At 41.7% G+C, this 20,782-nt stretch overlaps 1 protein-coding gene across 1 annotated transcript in view; it reads left to right on the plus strand.

Moving 5' to 3' along the window:
• Agbl1 (ATP/GTP binding protein like 1) overlaps positions 1-20,782 on the plus strand; it is a 780,867-nt gene that overhangs the window by 1,308 nt on the left and 758,777 nt on the right. The window contains exons 2-5 of the mRNA XM_021192763.1: positions 7,711-7,774; positions 9,615-9,761; positions 14,388-14,519; positions 18,432-18,525. Of these exons, the coding sequence (XP_021048422.1) occupies positions 7,711-7,774; positions 9,615-9,761; positions 14,388-14,519; positions 18,432-18,525 (437 nt within the window). The remainder of the gene's footprint in view (positions 1-7,710; positions 7,775-9,614; positions 9,762-14,387; positions 14,520-18,431; positions 18,526-20,782) is intronic.

A 20,782-nucleotide genomic window follows, 5' to 3' on the forward strand; every position in this document is an offset into this window, starting at 1 on the left:
GAGACAGGGTTTCTCTGTATAGCCCTGGCTGTCCTGGAACTCACTTTGTAGACCAGGCTGGCCTTGAACTCAGAAATCTGCCTGCCTCTGCCTCTCAGAAAGATGCACCCTTTCTGAGTCCTATTATTAGTTACTTTTTTTCCCCAGAATTTTCTCCTCCTCCTCCTCCTCCTCCTCCTCCTCCTCTTCCTCCTCTCCTCCTCCTCTTCCTCCTCTTTTTCCTCCTCCTCTTCCTCCTCTTTCTCCTCCTGCTGGGATTAAAGGCATGTGCCACCACGCCTGTCTCCACCTGAGTTTTTGATCTTAATCATTCTGACTGGTGTGAAGTATAATCTCAGTTTTGTTTTGATTTGCATTTCCCTGATGACTAAGGTTGTTAAATATTTCTTCAGGTGTTTCTTAGCCATTTGGTATTCCTCAGTTGAGTGAGGTAACTCAGTCACAAAAGAATGCACTTGGTATGCACTCATTGATAAGTAGATATTACCTTAAAAGCTTGGAATACCAAAGATACAATTCACAGTCCATGTGAAGCTCAATAAGAAGGAAGACCAAAGTGTGGATGCTTTAGCCCTTCTTAGAAGGGGAATCAAAATACTCACAGAAGGAAATTCAGAGATGAAGTATGGAGTAGAGACTGAAGGAAAGGCCATCCAGAGACTGCCCCACCTGGGGCTTCATCCCATATACAGACACCAAACCCCAGACACGATTGCAGATGCCAAGGATTGCTTGCTGACAGGGGCTGTCTCCTGAGAGGCTCTGCCAGAGCCTAACAAATACAGAGGCAAATGATCTCAGCCAACCACTGGACTGAGGATGGGGTCTCCAATGAAGGAGTTAGAGAAAGGACTGAAGGAGCTGAAGGGGTTTGCAAGCCCATAGGAAGAACAACAATATGTACCAACCAGACCCCAACCCCCAGAGCTCCGAGGAACTAAACCACCAACCAAAGAGTACACATGGAGGGTCTCATCGTTCCAGCTGCATATGTATTAGAGGAGGGCCTTGTCAGACATTAATAGGAAGAGAGACTCCTGGTCCTGTGAAGGCTCGATACCCCAGTGTAGGGGAATGTCAGGGTGGGGAAGTGGGGAGTGGATGAGCGGGTGGGTGAGCACTCTCATAGAAACATGGGGAGGGAGGACGGAATAGGGGGTTTTCAGAGGGGAAACTGGGAAAGGGGATAACATTTGAAATGTAAATAAATAAAATATTCAATAAAAATTGGAGAAAAACAAGAAAGAAAGAAAGTGAGCATCTTCTCAGTGTCTTTGGGATAAAGGTTTCCGAGATGTAATTGATTCAATGGCTTTCTAGGAGGATGGTTGAGTCTCCTGTCTTGGATGCTTTTAGCATGTGTTTTATAGGTAGTGGAGCCAGGGAACATCAAAGCAATCAACGACAGCTGCTGGCTGGAGCAAGGTGATGCTCGCCCCTTTCCTCGGTGTTGGTGTTGAGGCCTGGGCTGCAGGCACCAGGAGGCATTATTGACTTGCCTTGTTTAGAATCTGTCTAAAAGAGCTGGAAATTGTTTGGCACTACTTTTCAGTCATCTTGAATGTGTAACCTGCACACTCTGTGCTCTAATTTGTCAACTGTGTCTTGAAGAGACATCATAGCTTGCCTAGAATAGGGACAGAGCTGGCATTCCCGTGAATGCCATGTAAAAGAAATCAGAGAACCTTTCAGGGATGTGATGCTGCTGATTGCTTCAGTGATTAGCATCAGGGCTTGGAGATGTCACCATCCACCAAGTGGCAACAAGAGTGCTGGGTGTTGTTGACAAAGCTCGGGATTCCTGATTGTTTTTCCCAGAGGAGGCGACCTCACTCTCTCCAGATGCACATTTATTTCCCCTCTGCTCTCCTTATGAGCATTTTGCTAAGTCGGGAACATCATGACCCAGATTGAAAACTGACTCGGGAGCCTGTATTCCTAATGACCTTCCGATCTATTTTTAGATTATTCACCTTCTCTCCACCACATCAGCCCCCACACATGTGTATTTACTCATGATTTATTGAGTGTCTATTGTAACCAGATTCTTTTTCATCTGATATGGTGTATCTAACCCAATAACACCAGCGAGTTTGGGAAAATTATTAGGAAAATACTGTGAACATGGACTTGAATTTTACAGAGGTAACAGAAAGTGGGCTAAAGTGAACCTGCACTGTAAGTACATCTTTGGACTGGGGGTGTAACACAGTGGTAGAAGACTCTTCTAGCATGTTCAAGCTGCATACTTGGTACAGTTCGGTAACAAGGCTCCTGCTGCAACATACATTCAGGAAAATTTCAGGATTGAGGGAAACAGGACAGCAAGGCCATGGTAGATTTCACGTTGTGTGTCTGAGTTGTCCTACACAATCCCTCCCCATCCATTTCATTCCAGCTCGCTCTAACCTATCCTGTTCCACTTCAGACCATCCTGTTCATTTTTCTATCTTCTCACTTCATTCAGTCCCATGTCTTCTATCTGAACCCACTCCATAGCTTTCCAAATTCTTCTCTGTGCAAGACTCCATTGTAAGTCCTATGAATGCCAAAAGGAATGATTAAGAATTCTTAGTCTAGAGTTCACTGCTCAGATGAAGTGTGGATAGATAAAAGTGCCTGAAAATGTTCCACTCTCTTGCTTGAAGAGTCAACTAGGACCTTCCATTTGAATATGGAACCACATCATAGCCCATTCTAACTGATAGAATGTCGCCAATTTGACACCTTTGGTTGCTGAGACAATGCCAAAGGAAGCCTTGAGACTTTGAGCTAATTCTCCTTCAAGGCTATCCCTTGGGGAAATCAGATGCCATGTCAGACATTCAAGATACATAAGATTCTGTTGCTAAAAAGAACATTTGTAGTCAATAGTCTCATGAGATCCCAGATCTCCAGATTACTTCATCACAGTCAAAGACATTTGACCAGCATATCTCCTGACCTCTTCCTGACCCCAGTTACCACCAAGAGAGCACAAGAAACTGCTAACAAAGTCCTGTCCCAGTTTTCCAGCCCCCAATCAAAGATCTGGTAAAAGACCATTGTCTGAAGCCATTGATCTCCAGAGTAGTTTATTATGCCAGCATACATAACTAGAGAGGAGGTAAGATGATAATTGTTTAACCAAGCATTCTGAGGAAGGGTAGATATAAAATATTGTTGAGAAAACAAATGCACAGAAAAAGTTTGTTTCCTGTGAGGCTAAGCATTGCCTCACTTAAGTGGGTACCAGTTGTACCATAATCCTTGTGAACAGTGTCTGCTGGATCCTTTGACTTGTATAGTACCCAGTGTGTTCAGACTTTTGACAGTTTTGGATAATGAGTACTGAGAAGGCAAGATAGCAGAGGGAATTATACAGAAGGGGGCCTGAAGTTGGAAACTGAAATGTGATTGGAAGAGGGAGGATAAACTATGCCAACCAATGGCATCAGGATGAACAAATCCCTGAAGGCACAAGTACCCATGAAGCTGTTGGGCACACTCACCGGCTCTGTGTAGTTGACATGTTCTGACCTAGGGTCCTAGAAAGGACTGGAAATGCTCTTTCATGGCAGGGATGTGAAGGATCTTATTTTCATACCATGATTCTGAGGCAGAAGAGGAAGGCAAGAAGGAGATATAGAGAATTTGAAGGCAAAGGGGCAACAAATTCAAAACAGTCTATGAGAAAATTGCAATTCAAAAGTGCAGTCTCTGAAAGACACTGCTCTTCCAACTGTTTGCATCTCCCCGAAAGCTCAGCAGATCCATTTTTTATTGGAAAATCTTAACCGACAGGGGATTACTCAGTGATTCATTTAAAAGGAATCATTAAAGGAAAATCACAGCACATCACATCCTGCCTTCTTTAATTGCTCATTTATTATTACTGTGGGTGAGATAACGGCTTTGTGCTATTCTTCTAAATAGTGTAAAATATTTATTGGTAAATATAGCAATGCATAAATTAATGCCAGTTGAGAGTTTGTGGGGGCATCTTTCCCTCCACTGATAGCCATAACGTTTACTAAAGGAAAAACAACATGATGTCTTCTGGCTGAGCATTAGGTGAGAGAGTTGCGAGCTCAGTGTCTGTAGGAAGGAATCGCATTCTTTGTTTGTCAAAGTGGGAGTCTCTGGGTGGACCTATAGCATGTCTGTAAAATCAATTTCTTTTCTATTAAGAACACTGTGCTTGGGGAGGAGGTATAGAGAGGTGTAAACTTTTTTTCTTCAAGGGTCACAGCTGAATTCAGAAGCAAACTCTCCAACTTTAAGAGACTTTTATACGTGAGGGTGTTTGCTATATTTCTTATCTCCAAATCCACAGGTAAATGGTTCTGTAGAGTTGATTTGCTGGCTTAACTGTGTCACCTAGGATTCAAGATAACGTCTTCATACAATGACATCCAAAAATAGGAAGTTTATTATTTTTTTTTCTGTAGAAAAAATCATTTTTAGAATCTTTTAGCAGACTTTCATTCAGATTTTCTTTTCCCAGACCCAGGATTGATATCTACTATTAAATTAATCACGCTCACTTCGAAAAAAAGCTTGGAAGGTTGGCCAAAGCTTCATCTCTGCTGGAGAAGAGGGATAAAGTAGCTTCTATTAGTACTAGATTGCTCCTTTGGAGCAATTAAAAAGTAGTTATTTATTTATTTTTATGTGTATGGTATTTTGTCTGCATAGATATAATGCAGGACATTCTTGCAGTGCCCATGGAGACCAGAAAAGAGCATTAGATTCTCTGGGACTGGAATTACAGAGGGTTGTGAGCCACTATGTGGGTGCTAGGAATCGAACTTGGGTCCTCTGACAAGAACTTTTAACCACCGTCACATCTCTGGTGTCCCTCAAATAAGGTTTTCATTAAGGAATCTACAGAGGGATGGCTCATGTGTGTGCAGCCTGTATTGTTGGCCACAGGTCAAAGTAACTTGGGTCTGGTGATTTAATATATAACATATGGCCAGCTACATCCTCGCTGGAAAATACAATAGGAACATGTAAGACAAGGATGTTCTCAGGGAGTACTCGTGGGCCCTGTAACAGAGCAGGCAATTTTTTATGGGGAGAAATCAACTCAATAAAACATTTAAAACAATAAAACAGCTTGCTTATTATACCCCAGGGAGTGGGGATAGAGAGATAAGACCTAGCTTTTGCCTACAAGGAATTTAAAATTCCTTTTACCCTCTGCTCCATGCAATTGGTCACACAGAATGCAGATTCACACGCCAATATCACCATGCGGCCATGCTTCCCTCTGGGAACAAGAGCTTCCAGCATGACTAGCATATCCCACTGTCACCTCTTCATTTGGTTCATTTGACTTTTCAGTCACGGACATGGCTGGGTTAAATGTCCCTTCCCTTGCAGCTCCTACCACCAGGGTTTCCCTTTGCCACAGGCTTTAGTAATCCTAGGTCTGACTGTCTGCCAGCTGTTGTCTCTGCCGTGCCCAGAGACTGTGATGGCAGATTGCATTTTGATCAATAAGGATCCTCACTGCCTACTTGGTGGCTAGAACATAGATGACAGCCCATGAATGTCTGCAGGATGAATGTATGAATAATTGAGTGGAAGGAAATGAAAGTGGGACCCTTTATTTCCCCTCTGTCAGCTTCCACCTTATTAGTTTTTCTCTTTCTTTGTCCTCACCTCTTCATTTCCTCTTCTATTTTCCCTTTCCTTGCAATCAAGTAATGAGTCTAGCATTTTAAGTTATACAGCATTTGCACAGTCTCACACAAAGCTTCTCCCTTCTCTCTTCATGGAAAAATTGATGTTGGCCCACAATTGTCAATATTAACCAGAGATAGAATCCCACACAGATCTTTTATTCTACTGCAAATAATCTTTTGGCCTAGTTTGCAAAGGTATGATGTTCTTCAACCCCGCCAAATGATAGACCAATGTCAGAAAAGATCATTGCTTTTGTTTCCAGCTTTGAGTAGAGGAAGGTACTGACATTGTGTGTATGCATAACTGGCAGTTGCTAGAGGGTGATATGGACTTGAGATTCGGGGTGTAATAATTAATTAATATGATGAGAGCCATGTACAGATGTCTTTTTTTATGTCAAAGCTCCCCCCCAAATATACCTAGTATTTTTTATGATGGGTATTTGTGTTAAGTACTAGGAGGTCCTGGAGGCTTAACTTACCTGGAAAAGGAGTTAGTAAATTCCATTGTGATATTTTGTCTATCTTAATTCTGGAGGCATTAGTTTTGATTTGTAAAAACATAGCATTAAGATACCTACCTAAAGTTTCTTAAGGGTCTCTGGAATTTTCTGCTGAAGAAAAATATTCTTGTTAGGTGTTTTGAAATACGACTTTCTGGCAGTGGACTTTGTGGATCGCCAGAATTCTTTCAGATTCCACTAACAATATGTATTTCTTCTTTTCTTGAAGAGTGAGCCTCTGATGGGTGCTAATTTTAAAGGTTCTATACTTAGCGAAGGTGAGATAAGAAGGAAGATTACACATCCATGTCAGAGTGAGTCCTTTGCCAAGGACTGAGAGCTGAGTGATAGAGAGGTAGAAGGCATACCAGACCTGGCTTGTGGGAGGGGTGGAGATATCACATGGTCCAGTGTGCACTAGAAGGACGAGTCAGCACTGCCCAGCCTAAAATGCAGGGAAAGAGCTGCCAAAGCGGAAACAGTATGGCCAAATTCGCTGACCAAGCTATAACATTTCTTGGGGAGGAATCTACAATGGAGTGGTTCCATACCATGGAAATACCTAACTACTTTGGGTAGTAAGTGTTGAAATTAATAATGAAGTTGGAGGTATCAGGAGAAGAAGATCATGAAGATGTTTGGCTTACTGCATTTGTACGATGTATAATGGAGAGTTCTTGAGGTCATTGAAGTGGAGAAGGAGCGCAGGTCTTACTCTTGGGAATGTTAAGACTCAAAGATGATGCACTTACGTAAATAAACAAAGAGAAAATGACCACTTCCTAATGTTACAGTGCAAAGACATAGGCCTGACTTTTGGGAACCTGGAGCGGGTTGCATTTCTGGAATTATGATATAGGTTAACTCAGCGAATTCTGTTATGTCCTCCCAACTTCTGAATGAAGACTTCTCTTCTGAAAAGCAAGCACCAATGTCAAGGTTTAAGATTTCTAAAATCATTCTCTCAATATGATCTGCTGCTTCTCTACACTTTTCTTGAGAAAAATCAAAACTTATCTTTGTTTGACGAGGCAGTATTTGCATCAGAACATTAACATTTTTATAGTTTTCATTTTTTTGTTTGCTTGTTTGTGTGTGTGTGTNTGAGAGAGAGAGAGAGAGAGAGAGAGAGAGAGAGAGAGAGAGAGAGAGACTGCCATTAAAAACAATCAAACAATCCGAGGCTACTTAAACATATGACGTTCCTGTGACTGAGGCCCACTAAGCTCCTTTAGTTTGTTGTCTCTGGGTCAATCAATACTTGTGTTTGTGCGTACCTTAATAATATTATTAGACTGACCCCCAGAGAGGGGTCTTTAATACTTTAGAGACACCACCTCTGAAACTCCTATCTCGATGAGCTCACTCATTGCTACCTAAGGAGAGCTCCTCTGTCCACTCGTTCACTTCACAGACTTGATCTCAGCTCGACAAAGCTTAACTCTGCCTGTTCTTTACAGAGGTCTCTATCCAGGCTACTTCTCTCCTCTTGCGTTTGTTGTCAAGATACCTACCTGTCTGTGTTATCATTGCAGAACTCCTCTGATACAGCATCCACCCTGGCCATCCTCCAAGTACTCAGCGATCTGCTTTCTGTTGGTGAGTAGGCAATGCTCACATCAAACCATATTGTAGACTGGAAACAGTGCTGGTTATTGCTTATCCTAGGAAGTGGTACAGCTGGGTATTTTTGTAGCTTATCTTTCCTGTGTGGGAGAGAACCACAAGCCAATGGTTTCCCCTTGGTGTAATTTGATCAAGCTTGTTTAGACTGGGATAATTGTACTTGGCCTCTTCGGCCTTGTCACCTACCTTAGAGTGCCCAAACTTAGGAGGCAGTGAGATGTTGGGTGGTTATGTTACGGTAAGCCCAATGTCTTCATCTGGAGAGTTGCTCCTCAGCAACCAAATCCTTCCCTCCCTAAGCTCCCTTCCTCTGTGTCTCACAGGAGCAGCCAGGTACTGGTGCTTTCTTACATATATCTTGTGGAAATGGAGCTATGAGGTGGGTGAACTTCAAAGGTCGTCAGGTCATTTACTTTTTCAGAAATGAGATATCAGGATGGAGTAGCTACATGTCACTGGAGTTAACTGGATTAAGAAATATTAGCACAAACATGCACATTAAGGATGTATGGCATACCAGAGATAAATTCTCAAGGCTCCCATCACACTGTGGTCTTTAAAAAAAAATAAAAAGAGTCAACTCTTATGTCTTCCAGTGGCAGGACCACATCCACATACATAAAAGATGTTTTTTTTTTTTTTTTTAATATGTTTCCTTCTTGTAGATTATCACTTGTTTTTTGAGATGAAACTATCCTCAGGAAGTTGATAGAAATGTTTAGAGTGAAGTTTTGGAATTTCTTTTCCCACATGGACAGTAGTTTTTGTTTGTCGAGACAGGGTTTCTCTGTGTAACCCTGGCTGTCCTAGAACTCACTCTGCAGACCAGGCTGTGGATGTTTTTATTTTAAAGCCAAGGTCTCACTCTATAACCCAGGATGCCCTGGAACCAGCAATCCTTCTGCCTAAACTTTCTCTGTGCTGGGCCTACAAGTGTGCACCACCACTCCTGGATACATGGACACATGTGGCTCCCCTTGATCCATCTCCCATCTTCTATTCTCCCTCATTTATCTTGTTACCTTTATTTTTCTTCCCTCCTTTATTTTATTCTTTTTTTTTTTGTCAGACAATGGTCTTTTCAGTAGGATGGAAAACTCAGAATTTCTCCTTTGATATTATTATGCCCGTGGGTTCCCTTGGTTAGGTCATACGGGGCCTTCTTCGTGTTCATATGTAATCACTGCTTTTGAGCTGCTCCTGGGAAAAGTAAGAGAGGTCTTATTCAAATCTGTCCCGTGGTAGAAAGACAAATACTTTACCCTTGTTCAAGGCTCTGACCAAGAGTCCTCGGATGCTATGCCTGGGCATTTTGTTTCTTAGGAGGTTCCTACAGTGGGTTCTCTATTTCCCTTCTATTGGTTGCTAAAGAACAGAATTAAAAAATCATTATAACTCCAATAAAATGACTCTAGATCAGAATCACCCCCTTCCTGCTACTAATGACTCATGTTTATTACAGAAGAATATTTAGTATATAATGATGTGTTAATTTATATACATCTACATACATGTATACACAAAAGTGAAGAATTAATGGGTCCCCAGAATTTACAGTATCATTCAGTTTACCATAGCTTTAGGAGGTGAATATATTAAAATTCCTAAATATTCTTTAATTACCATATTGCATACTTTTCTTCCCTCAGACGGTAGCACAACTCGAAGACAGATCATGTCAAGAACCTGCCAGCTTGTGTTTCTATGGTGAAATGAATGAACCTTTGCATTGTCTCTAGCTGTGAAGCCTGAGGTTTCCTCTGGGGAGGAGGGTTACCATTTGTGTCTCCTATTTCCTTTGGTTTTCTCCCAGGCACAGACCGGAGGGTTTATTATATGATCAGCAAAGGTGGCAGCGAAGCCCTTCTGCAGACTCTGGTGGACACAGCAAGGTCAGCTTCTCCTGACTGGGACATCCTCCTGCCTCTCTTCAGGCTGCTGGCTAAAGTTGGCCTAAGAGGTACTTACACTTCAAAACCTAATGATTACTGACAACATACTTCTGGAGTTGTCCCCTGAGAGCAGTTGAGGTAGCCCTTGTGGGGAGGCAGAAGGGTGTGTCTCAGGTGCCCTGGTGATAACAGGCCCAGCTTTACAGGGGAGATAATTTTACTTTACTGTTATTTTGAGGCTCAGAGTATTACATATTTTTGAGACTGGCTTCAAGCTATGCTGCACACAGTGGCCTTAGATTTACTGCAGTCCTTTTGCCACAGCTTCCTGTATACCAGAATTAGAGGTGTGCACCATAATACTTCACAAGCTAAATTAAAAAAAAAAAATCAAAAAACCAAAAACCTCTAGATAGCAGATAATACAAAATGCATTGCTTAGGAATGAATGAATGACACAGAGAAGTTGTAGTTACAGCTGTCATGGGCTGCAAAAGCACGGATCATAAGTCAGAAATGAGGGGAGTGACTCTAGCTCATTTTAAATCCTTACCCAGAATGAGACCGTTTTATGAAATGTATCTCATATGAAAGTACATTTTCTGTATTAGCTCTTCTCTCTTGTTTGGAGGCAGAGTCTCATGTAGCCCATGCTGGCTTGGAACTCACACTGTAGGGAAGGATGATCCTGAGCTCCTGAGTGCTGGGATTATAGATAATACACCACCATGCCTGACCATACTTGTGCATTCAAGTTTTAGAGCTATCATAGCAAATTGTCACAGACTGTTTGCCATAAATATAGTCTCAATACTTCTGGATTCCATAAGTCACAAACCAAGTCCTGGCAGGGTAGCTTCCTTCTTTTGAAAGTCCCAAGGGAGAGTCCATTTTTTTTTTTTTTTGCTTCTGTCCTGGTGTTGCCAGAACTATCTCTCTCTCTCTCTCTCTCTCTCTCTCTCTCTCTCTCTCTCTCTCTCTCTCTCTCGTTTATGAACTGATTTATTTTCTCTGTGTTTACAGTGTTCTCTATGTGTTCTCTTCACATGGTGGTATCAGCCATTAGGTTTAGGACCCAGTATGTCCTGTCTGATCCCCTCTTAGCCAATTCAATGTGCAAAACCCTCTTTTCAAATAAGATGGCATCTTGGATGTCTAGGTGGAAATGGATTTTGGGGGCAACACTTTCAGTTCAACCCACTGTGATAAGTCACCTATTTCTCTTCACTCTTGGAGGATATGGAAATACCATTTTAGGCCTCTGGAAATTCCTGGAGGAGGGTTGAATAATCTAAGCATTCAGAGTTCATGCACACTTTGCAAAAGTCCTCTAACAGTTACGCTTCAACTGTGTATTGAATATCATGACACATATCATGTGACAATTGAAAAGCTCAGGCCCCTTTGATGTTCTCTGCTAGGAGCCGAAGCTGTATGCTCCAGCACTCCAAGTGTAGATCGCGACTTCAGTTCACTGGCATTCTACAGATGGGTCGAGAAAGGCATCAGCTAGCTCCTGCGTGAGTCCCGACATAACTAACATTTCATTTAGTGATTGTTCAGCTGGGGTAACTGTATGCAGTGTTCTATGCAGTGGAAACATCTCTGGGACCAAGACAGTCGAGGAGTCAGCTCACACAGAGCTCCTGTTCCAAGTGGGGCAGGTTAGCTGGTCAGCAAATGATTAACTGGATGAGAGTAGACCATGACGAGTGCCTCAAGGAGGAGAAAGAGTGATGCTACCCTAAGATGGCACAGTCTGGGAGAGGTGACATTTGAGCTGAAACTTGAAGAACAGGGGAAGTCAGCAAAGCTGAGTGGACCGAGTGAACTCTAAGAAAAGATAGTAGAGACCTGATATATCCCCCAGTCACACAGAGCAGGCTGGTTTCAACACTGTCTCTGACCCTGACTAGCTCTGTGACCCTGGTCAAGTTACTTAAGGTTTATGAACTATGGTGCCCTTATGTCTAAAATGGAAGTATAGAATTTAATGCTAGAGTTTCTAGGAAGAATAAATGAGGTATTAGGTCCCATTTATCGCTGCACTATCTCTGCACCCACCAACTCCTGAATAATGACACGGAGACTTATTTATTATAGCTTAGGCCTTAGCTGGTTGCATCCCAGCTAGCTCCCTAACATGAATTAGCCTGACTATTCTATCCCACATCTGTCATGTGGCCCATTACCTCTCAGCTGGACAGTCCCAGTATCTGTCTTCATGGTGAATCTCAGGCCCCTGAATTCTTTCCACAGTTCCTATCTCTGCCTGGAAGTCTTGCTTTTCTTCTTCTGCCTAGTTATTGGCTGTCTGATCTTTATTAAACCAAGCAAAAGGTGATAGAGATGTATATTTACAAAATACCAAGGCAGGTGATGATCCATAAAACTAACAATACCAAAATCCAGATGGTATTCAGCTCTCTGCCAAGACAGAAACCAACATTTGAATAATACAAAGACAACCTTCACACAATGCGCAAAAGGAGCCAGGGACCTGACATACAAGGTGTTAAGAGACATACAAGGGCAGCGGGTCCCAAGTTACTATTTTGGTGATGAGTGTTATATGTATGTGTTCATGTATTCACATGTGTGTATGCACATGTAGAAGCCAGGGGTGATGTTGGGTATCATTCTCAATTTCTTGCTGCCTTAAGTTTTGAGACTGACCCAAAGCTCATTATGTTAGATTTCTTTGTCAGTGAGCCCCAGGGATCCTCTTCCTCTTGCCTGGATCAGTGCTGGCGTTACAGGTATATGTATAGTCACATACTGCTATTCTCATTACTGTAGGGGATCTGAACTAAGTTCCTCATGTTTACACAGCAAGAACTCTTACCAACTGAGTCATCTTCCCAGCTTCAATCTTTTTATTTTTACAGCAAATTTTATTGTGTCTACTTGGGATTTTTAACGTGACATTATGAGATAGAGTTATCAACGTGATTACCAGAGCTAAGCAGATGAACATATCCACCGACTCATACAGTGTCGCTTTATTTTGGTGACAGGAACAGCGAAAGTCTATGTATTTAGCTTGGTACAATTGTGTGAACTTTATCTTCTCGTTGAGTATAAGAGCTGTAGATTTGTCTGTCCTGCTTATTTACAGTTTTGTGTCTTTTGACCCTTCCTCCTTCCCTGCTTAGCCCTCAAAGTCAGCAGGAAGCACCACTTCGGTCTCTACCTCTGTGCACTCATTCCTCATGCTAGTAAGGATGGCTTATCTGCAAGACAAGAGAGAAAAATGCCAGCGAGGATGGGAGGGAAGGGAACCTTGCACGCTTTGTAGTGCTGAAGATCAGGATCCTTGTTATGGAAATATCATAGGGAACTGAAAAAAAAAGAAAGAGCTACCAGGTTGGCATGGTGATAAACACCTGGAGTTCTGACACTTGGAAGGTGAGGGCAGGGGTGGGGATGGTGGTGGTGAGAAATTCATAATGAGTTCCAGGCCATACTGGGCCACAGGAGACCCTGCTCAAAACAAACAAACAAATAAACCACGAAATTATCATATTACTCAGAAATTCCTATAATCTCTGATTTGAACATATACCCAAGGAAAGGAAATGACTACCTCATAAAGATCTCTGCCTTCCCATGTTCACTGAAGTACTAGTCACCAGAGCCACGACATGGAAATAGTGTGTCTATGGATCAATAAAATGTGATACACATGTACAATGGAGTATTATCTAGCCTAATACGTTGTACCCAGAGGATATTATGCTAGATGAAATAATGAAACAAATATATAAATATATTTCTATGAATCTTATAATAATCATGAAGATTTGGACATCACACTTAGGGAAGGACACAAATAAATTCGACTAGACATACTCACCTGAGCAACAAGCATAAATCAGAGGTGTTTTCCTCTTGTTTTCAGGTCTTAATTTTGTAACTATTGAGATGAAGATGATGAACGGCTTACCCACAGCACTAGATGTCAGGTTATTAGAGCATCATACTTTTAAACTTTAATTTTCTTTTCTTAAAAGCTTTTCACGATTTATTATGAAAATTCTTTGTTAAATGGAAATATTACCATCATCTACCTATAACTTTGATCTGACTTCTCCAAAAGTTCTACACTCTCTTTTGCATAGTCAAAACAATATCCAATCCAAAGAGCAAGACCCACGGTGGCTATGCTTTTAATCCCAGCACTACTCAGGAGGCAGCAGTGGAGGCAGGTGGATCTTGATGAGTTCTAGGCTAGCCTAATTTCCATTGTGAGTTCCAGGACAGCAATGGATATGTAGGGAAAAAAATCCATTTCAAAAACCAAAGCCAAGCAAAGCAAACCAACCTACCCAAAAAGCAAACTGCGAAAGGATCCAATCAAAGTTCATGCACTGCATTCAAATGTACTGCTAATTGTTTTATTCATCCCAGATTTGTCTTAAAGACATTGATACACGTGAGGATGATTAGGAGTGTTGGTAGACTCAAAGGCTTGCAGTCTTAGAACCCATAGCTTTCATGTAAATAGGAAATCCAGACTCCACTCTTCTGATGTATTTGGCTCCAATGGGGGCTTATTTAGAATATTTTTAATTAGGCTAAAAAGTGTCTTTGGCTATAATTATCTTCCCTCCCCTGTCATTTTTTCCCTTCTCTTCTGAAACCTTCAGAACGCATTTGAGACATAATTAAGAGAGATGAATTTGTGTTCCTAGATAAGAAGTTTGGACAGAAGGCACTAGAATTAGAAGCACTTGATGTGACCTTGATTTTGGCCAGGAAAAACCTGTCTCATAGCCAGAACCTCCTGCACTGTCTCTGGGTATTGCGTGTGTTTGCCTCCAGTGGTAAGTTGGTCTGGGACACCAGGAAACCATGTGGTGGTCTGGGGAGCGTGAGGGTTTGGGTGAGGATGCACGTGGTCCCTTTCAGACACATAAAGGAACCTGACAATCCAGAGGCTGTGGAGGTCAGACATTTATTTATTGACTTGGTCAGGTACAACTCTAGAGCTAGTACCTAAGTATGGTCTTTGGATTTCCCGCTGAGTTGCATATACAGCATTCCAAGTTTCTCTATTAATAATACCAGGTACAGAAGTCCTGTGGCAGGAGAAAGACAGATTTTTCCTTGGGCCTTGACATAGTCATAGTAGTATGTGTTACATCTGTTCAAGGCAACAACATTGTGGTGGCTGGAGAGAGAACTCAGCCAGTAGTGCTGTCTTTCAAACACAAGGGCTTGAGAACCCACTAATATCAAAATACTACCTGGGCAATGTAGACTTAAAATTCCGGTGTTTGGGGAGGCAGAGACAGGAGGATGCCTGCAACTTGCTAGCCAGCTGGGGTAGCCTAGTTGGTGAGGTCGAAGCCAATGAGAGACCCTGTGTCAAAGGAAGAAGACACACTATTCTTGTGGATGAAACATGGCTTCCTCAGACAAGTGCATGTGAACGCACCCACATATTTGTGCACACACACACAGTCAGTAAAACAAAGAATAGTCCTTATTAATTCCACGAAGCTACTCACTGATGTAACAAAATCCTTACTGATTTTTTCTAACCTCATGCTTTCTCCTGACAGACCCTCTCTCTGGGTGATCACATCTGAACCTGTCAGAGAATAGCTTTTAAGGATCTCCTTACCTCAGCTGTTTATAATTATCACAACAACTGTGTATTTGGATCCACATTTTTATATCTCAGAAAAGAAAAAGCCAGCTGCTTCGAAGAGTGAAGTAATTTCTTGAGTTTACACAGATAAAAAGTTCTGAAGGCTGGCTTTAGAATTCCAAAATTCATGTTAATTCTACTCCATGTGGAGGCACTTTTCATTAATAGATTAGATTCTATACCTCCTATCTCACATGTAATGAGTACAGACTTTCATTTCTCCTTTCTAAGCTCCCTTCCTGGGGAATAAAAGTGACAATTATTTAGATGTAATATACTCTGTAGGGAAAGAATGTGGGCTCAGAGCCAGGAGCCCTCAGTTTGACTCTGTGCTATTTCTCATGAGTCGTGGAACGAGGGCTCTTGGCCTGGTTAACCTCGTGGTTTTTTCTTCTCCTTTGTAAAATTACAGCAGCAATAATTATTACTATTAATCTGCTAGGTTTTTGTCTCACTAAAACAACAGAAATTAATTTTTTCACAGTGCTAAAGGCTGGAGGTCTGAGACCAGGATGCTGGCAAGCTTTGCTTTCTTCATAGCCTGTCACCTTGGACAAAAGAAGATTATGTCATCTCTCCATGTCCCCATGTGGTCTTTCCCAAGGGCCTGTGCATCATTGGTCTTCTTCTATGTTTAAATTCTCTATGACAGACACCAAACAGATGAGATTATATCCCTTCTCAGATGGCATCCCTTTAACTTAATGACTTTAGGTCATAGGGATTATGGCTTTAAAATGGATTTGGGGGAATGCATTCAACCCTCTGCAAATCTCCTAGACCTGTTGGATGGGACAAACAAAATCATGTTCATAGGTAATGCCATGATACTGTAGCTGCATTATCCTACCCCAATCTTTTGTCTAATATTTTGAAATCACATGAAAAGTACTCATGCACGTATAGTAACTAGATAACCCCTCCAGGTTATCTAGTTACTATATCCTGAGGGCTGCTGAAATATCCAATTTTTTACTACTTTTATTCTTACTTTAAATACAGGGTCTCATGAAGCACAGACTGGCCTCAGACTTGCCATGTAGCCAAAGATCACCTTGAGTTACATATCCTCCTGTCTCCACCTCCCAATCGCCGAGATTACAAGATTACAGTGATGGACCAGTATACTTGGTTCAATATCTCAATTTTCACTGCTGCAATCTCCTAATAAACATAGGTCCAACATAAGGAGACAGTTTTCCTCCATAAAAATAATAAGATGGATTATTGGCTCTTTGTTCACAATTTCCCCCTTCTCTTATACACACACACACACACACACACACACACACACACACACACACACACACACACACACACACACACACACACAGAGAGAGAGAGAGAGAGAGAGAGAGAGAGAGAACAAAGAATATCAAAGAGAATTTGAGAATATCTGAATGAATCTGTACAAAGCCATCTCTAGAACAATAAAAGAGAAGCTGTAACATTTTATGAAAGACAACTGTCATTACTGTGCAGCCTAAAAGCATAGCAGCCAATTAGCAGCTTGCCAGCAGCACAGGACTTCATGTTATCTTTCGGTTTCCTGAAGGCTTTGCTTTCTGTAATACGTGTATGTGATGATAATGAATGTAGAGCAACATAGCATCAGCTTAGCTCTGAGAAAGCCAGTGATTTGCCTGTGAGTGTCAGAATGCAACCAGTTGGGTCATATGCTAGCCTACATTTATTATAATAACTAGCTGTTTCATAAAGCCATCATGCCTCTTTGCATTGCATTTACTCATGAAAGGCTCACAGAGTTCAAGAAGCCTGTGGGTTCTGTTTCTTTGATGAATTGCGAGCCACTATTTACTGTTTCAGCAAGCTTTCTGAACAGCTGTTTTCATCTGATTAGTTAGATGTATCCATAATGGGTTTTTGATAGCCAATGAACTTGTTGGCAGCACCAAGATGGCCACATTGGGCAACCATCCATTAAAGGTGAACCCAATGAGGTTTCTTTTTGTATTCACTCTGATTTCAATCCAGTCTTTCATATTAGAATTAGAGGTATTAAGACTGTACTTTCACTAATTCTACTTAATGTGGTAACTCTTATTGAATGGCCTGCCAATCTTTTTTTATTCTAGTGTTATTTTCCATGTTAGAAGTAAAGACTAATTTAATAACTCTGAGAGTGGCAAGACTGATGGGCACAACTGGGTTGTCAAATCCATCCAATTAATGCGGGTGCTGATGATGGTCTGCACTCTCCTCAGCAGGGGTGTAGGTATAGAGGAAACTCTCAAAACATGTACTCCTTGTAACAGACAAGACGTTGTTGTTAGTCTCCATCTGGTAGAGTACTGAGAAATTATCACCTCTAGGTTTGCATTTGTCTCCTGAGACCTGAACTAAGTCAGTCTAAGACACACTGCTCTTCTCTTTGCATCCTTAAGATGCCCTGTTCAAACTTACTTTCCCAGAATATGTCTGGTCCAAAATACCAGGCAGTCTTATGCCTTCCCTCCCAGAAGCACAAGCACCATGGAGGGAAGAGAGGACTTGCCTTATCAGAGAACCATTCCTTGTTCCCTCTTATGGTTCTCTAGCCCATGGATTCCTGTTCTTTTCAGGGCCATTGGTGCTGTTTCCAAATTCACCTGAGTTGAGAAGGGTATGGGTCATATTGAAAAGTGGCTGGGGTTGCCTTGGAGATGTCAATGACATCTGGAGGGTTTTATTTAACAGGCATTCCCTTGACTTTCTATCCTTCAGATCTATGATCAGGTTTTAATACTCTCTCTCCAAGCTGAGTGAAAAGGGAAGTGTTCCCAGGCTAGTTTATCTCGGAGCACAAGACTCATTCTTCTCCTGGTATTCTGATAGCAGTACAGCCAACTCATTGTCTCAGTCTTGGGGAGTCAAGTATTAAAATTGAGGAGAGGTTGAAACTGAGGGAGAAACAGCTACCCCACTCACTAGGCTGTTAAGAGAGGTTTTTAATCTCTTTGTTGTTTCTTTTTTCTTATTATTGTTCATTGACCTCATTAAGATTGTCAGTGATTAAATCCAAGTTGTAGTGGCTCATCTTCTTGTGATAAGAGCTACTCACTACTGTGCATTTTGTCTTCAGTAACCACGGGAGCCATGCTGGGAATTAATGGAGCGATGGAACTGCTCTTCAAGGTCCTTTCTCCTTACACCCGAAAGCACACCCGGACAATCAGGTACAGAGCATGTTCATAGTGCCCTGGGCTCTGTGTGATGGATAAAAGATGGAGGTGGTTGCCCTTAGATCTTCTTGATGCTTCCCATCCAATCTGTTGATGCCTTCTTCCTTATAGATGTGCAGTGGCTCTATCCCATATCAATCTGCATCTCTACCCAACCCCAAGTTCCTCATTTCCTCTCATCCTCATGATAATCCCAAATGAACATATAACTCTCAAGCTAAAATGCAGAGAGCTTTATCTAAGGTCACAGTGCTTTGGAACAGCAGAGCTGAGGTTTAAATTCATATCATTCAGACCTCATGTTCTTTTTTGTTGTTGTTGATTTGGGTCTTGTGCTTTCAGATCAATCCTTTTTTTATCTGCAGTGACAAATGAGCATAATACTCAAAAGACAGCCCAGGAGTGTCACAGTCTCAAAAAAAAAAAAAAAAATCAGCCAGTTAAACTTCTTAGATGAGACCCGAGCCTTCTAATAGTTCATCATGGTTGTGTGTGGATCTTGTTCTGTGGTTTTATGGCTGGAGCATGAAACCTGGCCCATTCTCTTGGCCTCTGCATCCCAGAGTGGAGTGAATCACTAAGTTAAAAAGGGAGATGGTTTCACATAAAGGCTTTAGAGATATTCGGAACCATTAAGATCCATCATTTATGGGAGTGACTCAGCGAGGACCTTGAGAGAATATTAGAAGAAATTCAGCCAATTTCTAAGATATATGGGGTCATTTGGCAAGTAGCATTTCCATGCCCAGCCATGATATTTTCTGCATCCTAGCATCAATCTCTGGCTCGTGTTTCACCTGATTATTTTTCTCCTGGGTCACCACAGTTATGCCACCACCATCCATTCTCACCTACAGCTCTCTACACCAGCGTTTCCTGAACTGAAATACATTACATAGCAGAAAAAAAAAAGCCTCATCAAAATAAATTGAGAAGTTCTGGGCTAAACTGAGGGAGATAGGTTTCTTTATGCTAAGACTTTGCAGAGCCTTTTGTAAAACTTGTACATACTGGGCCTAAGATGGCTTTGTAGTGTGTTCCATTTTAAGACAGATGTGACCGGGAAGCTCCACTTTTTACGTACCACCTTTTAAAAGGGGCTAGAACAGTATACATTTCATCTTGGAAATGTCTTTTCTAAAGTGGAAACTTATTGCAAAGTAGTAGTCAACCCAACTCTACCAGGGGATCCTCATGTTAACAGGTGATACATCTCAGAGCCAAAAACAGGGGTAAAAATAAGCCCATTATTTTTCTGTAGTTTTACTTTACTTTGTCCTTAAATGCTCACTGCATCGGATGACAAAAATTCTCACCAGGAATCAAAATCAGATTAGTGATCCTTTAGCTCATGGTGCCTTTCGGTCAACCACGTCCCTCCTCTGGGAAGGTATTCTGGATTTAAAGAAGCTCTGGGTGGCAGTGAGGAACGCTGATGAAAAACACAGTTTGTCCTTAATCATCCGCCCCCATTGGGATGTTCAGGACTTGTGTATGTCATCAATTTTGTCACTGTGTACCCCCTTTGCTGCTGAGATCTGCAGTCTCAATATGTCTTTTGGCCCGAGCTTGAATAATCCCTGAGCTTTATCCATCCTACTCATAACAGTATTTCTAATATGCTGTTCCTATAACATGTAACTGTCTGGTTTTTCTCACACAATATGTGAAAATCAATGTAGTGCTCACTGGTCCCTTGCACATATGAGTCTCCCTAAGTGATCTCTTCTTTGCCATGGGTACCGTGTTTTTCTAAGAAGTCCTTATCAGTTAACTTTGGTTATCAAGGCACTGGGTCCTATAGTTTTCCCATCCTGTTTCCCATTCTGTTGTCTCTTGTTATGAAGGCCAGGATTAGGAGAACAAAGCAACACAAATACCACACGTAAGAGAGTAATACGTAATTAAAGCATACACGTTCCCTTCTTAGGGATACCTCCTGTTGCTGTCTGTATTGCTTTCCTTTGCTCCTATAAAAAGTCAAGTTCATGTCCCAGTCTGATCAAGATGCCACAGAACAATAGGCAGACATCAGAGGTTAGCAGAGGTGAGATGCTTCCAAGAACAGAAAAGTTGCCAGGGATTTCAGAACTATTTTCTTAAGCACTATACCCACCATTTCCTCATGACCGATCTGCCTTAGAAATCTTCTGCCAGGGACTAACATAGTCAAAATGTCCATCCTGCCAAAAGCAATCTACAGATTCAATGCAATCCCCATCAAAATTCCAACCCAATTCTTCACAGAGTT

The sequence above is a fragment of the Mus pahari genome, chromosome 1 (genome assembly GCF_900095145.1).
Source record: "Mus pahari chromosome 1, PAHARI_EIJ_v1.1, whole genome shotgun sequence".
Lineage (NCBI taxonomy): Eukaryota > Metazoa > Chordata > Mammalia > Rodentia > Muridae > Mus > Mus pahari.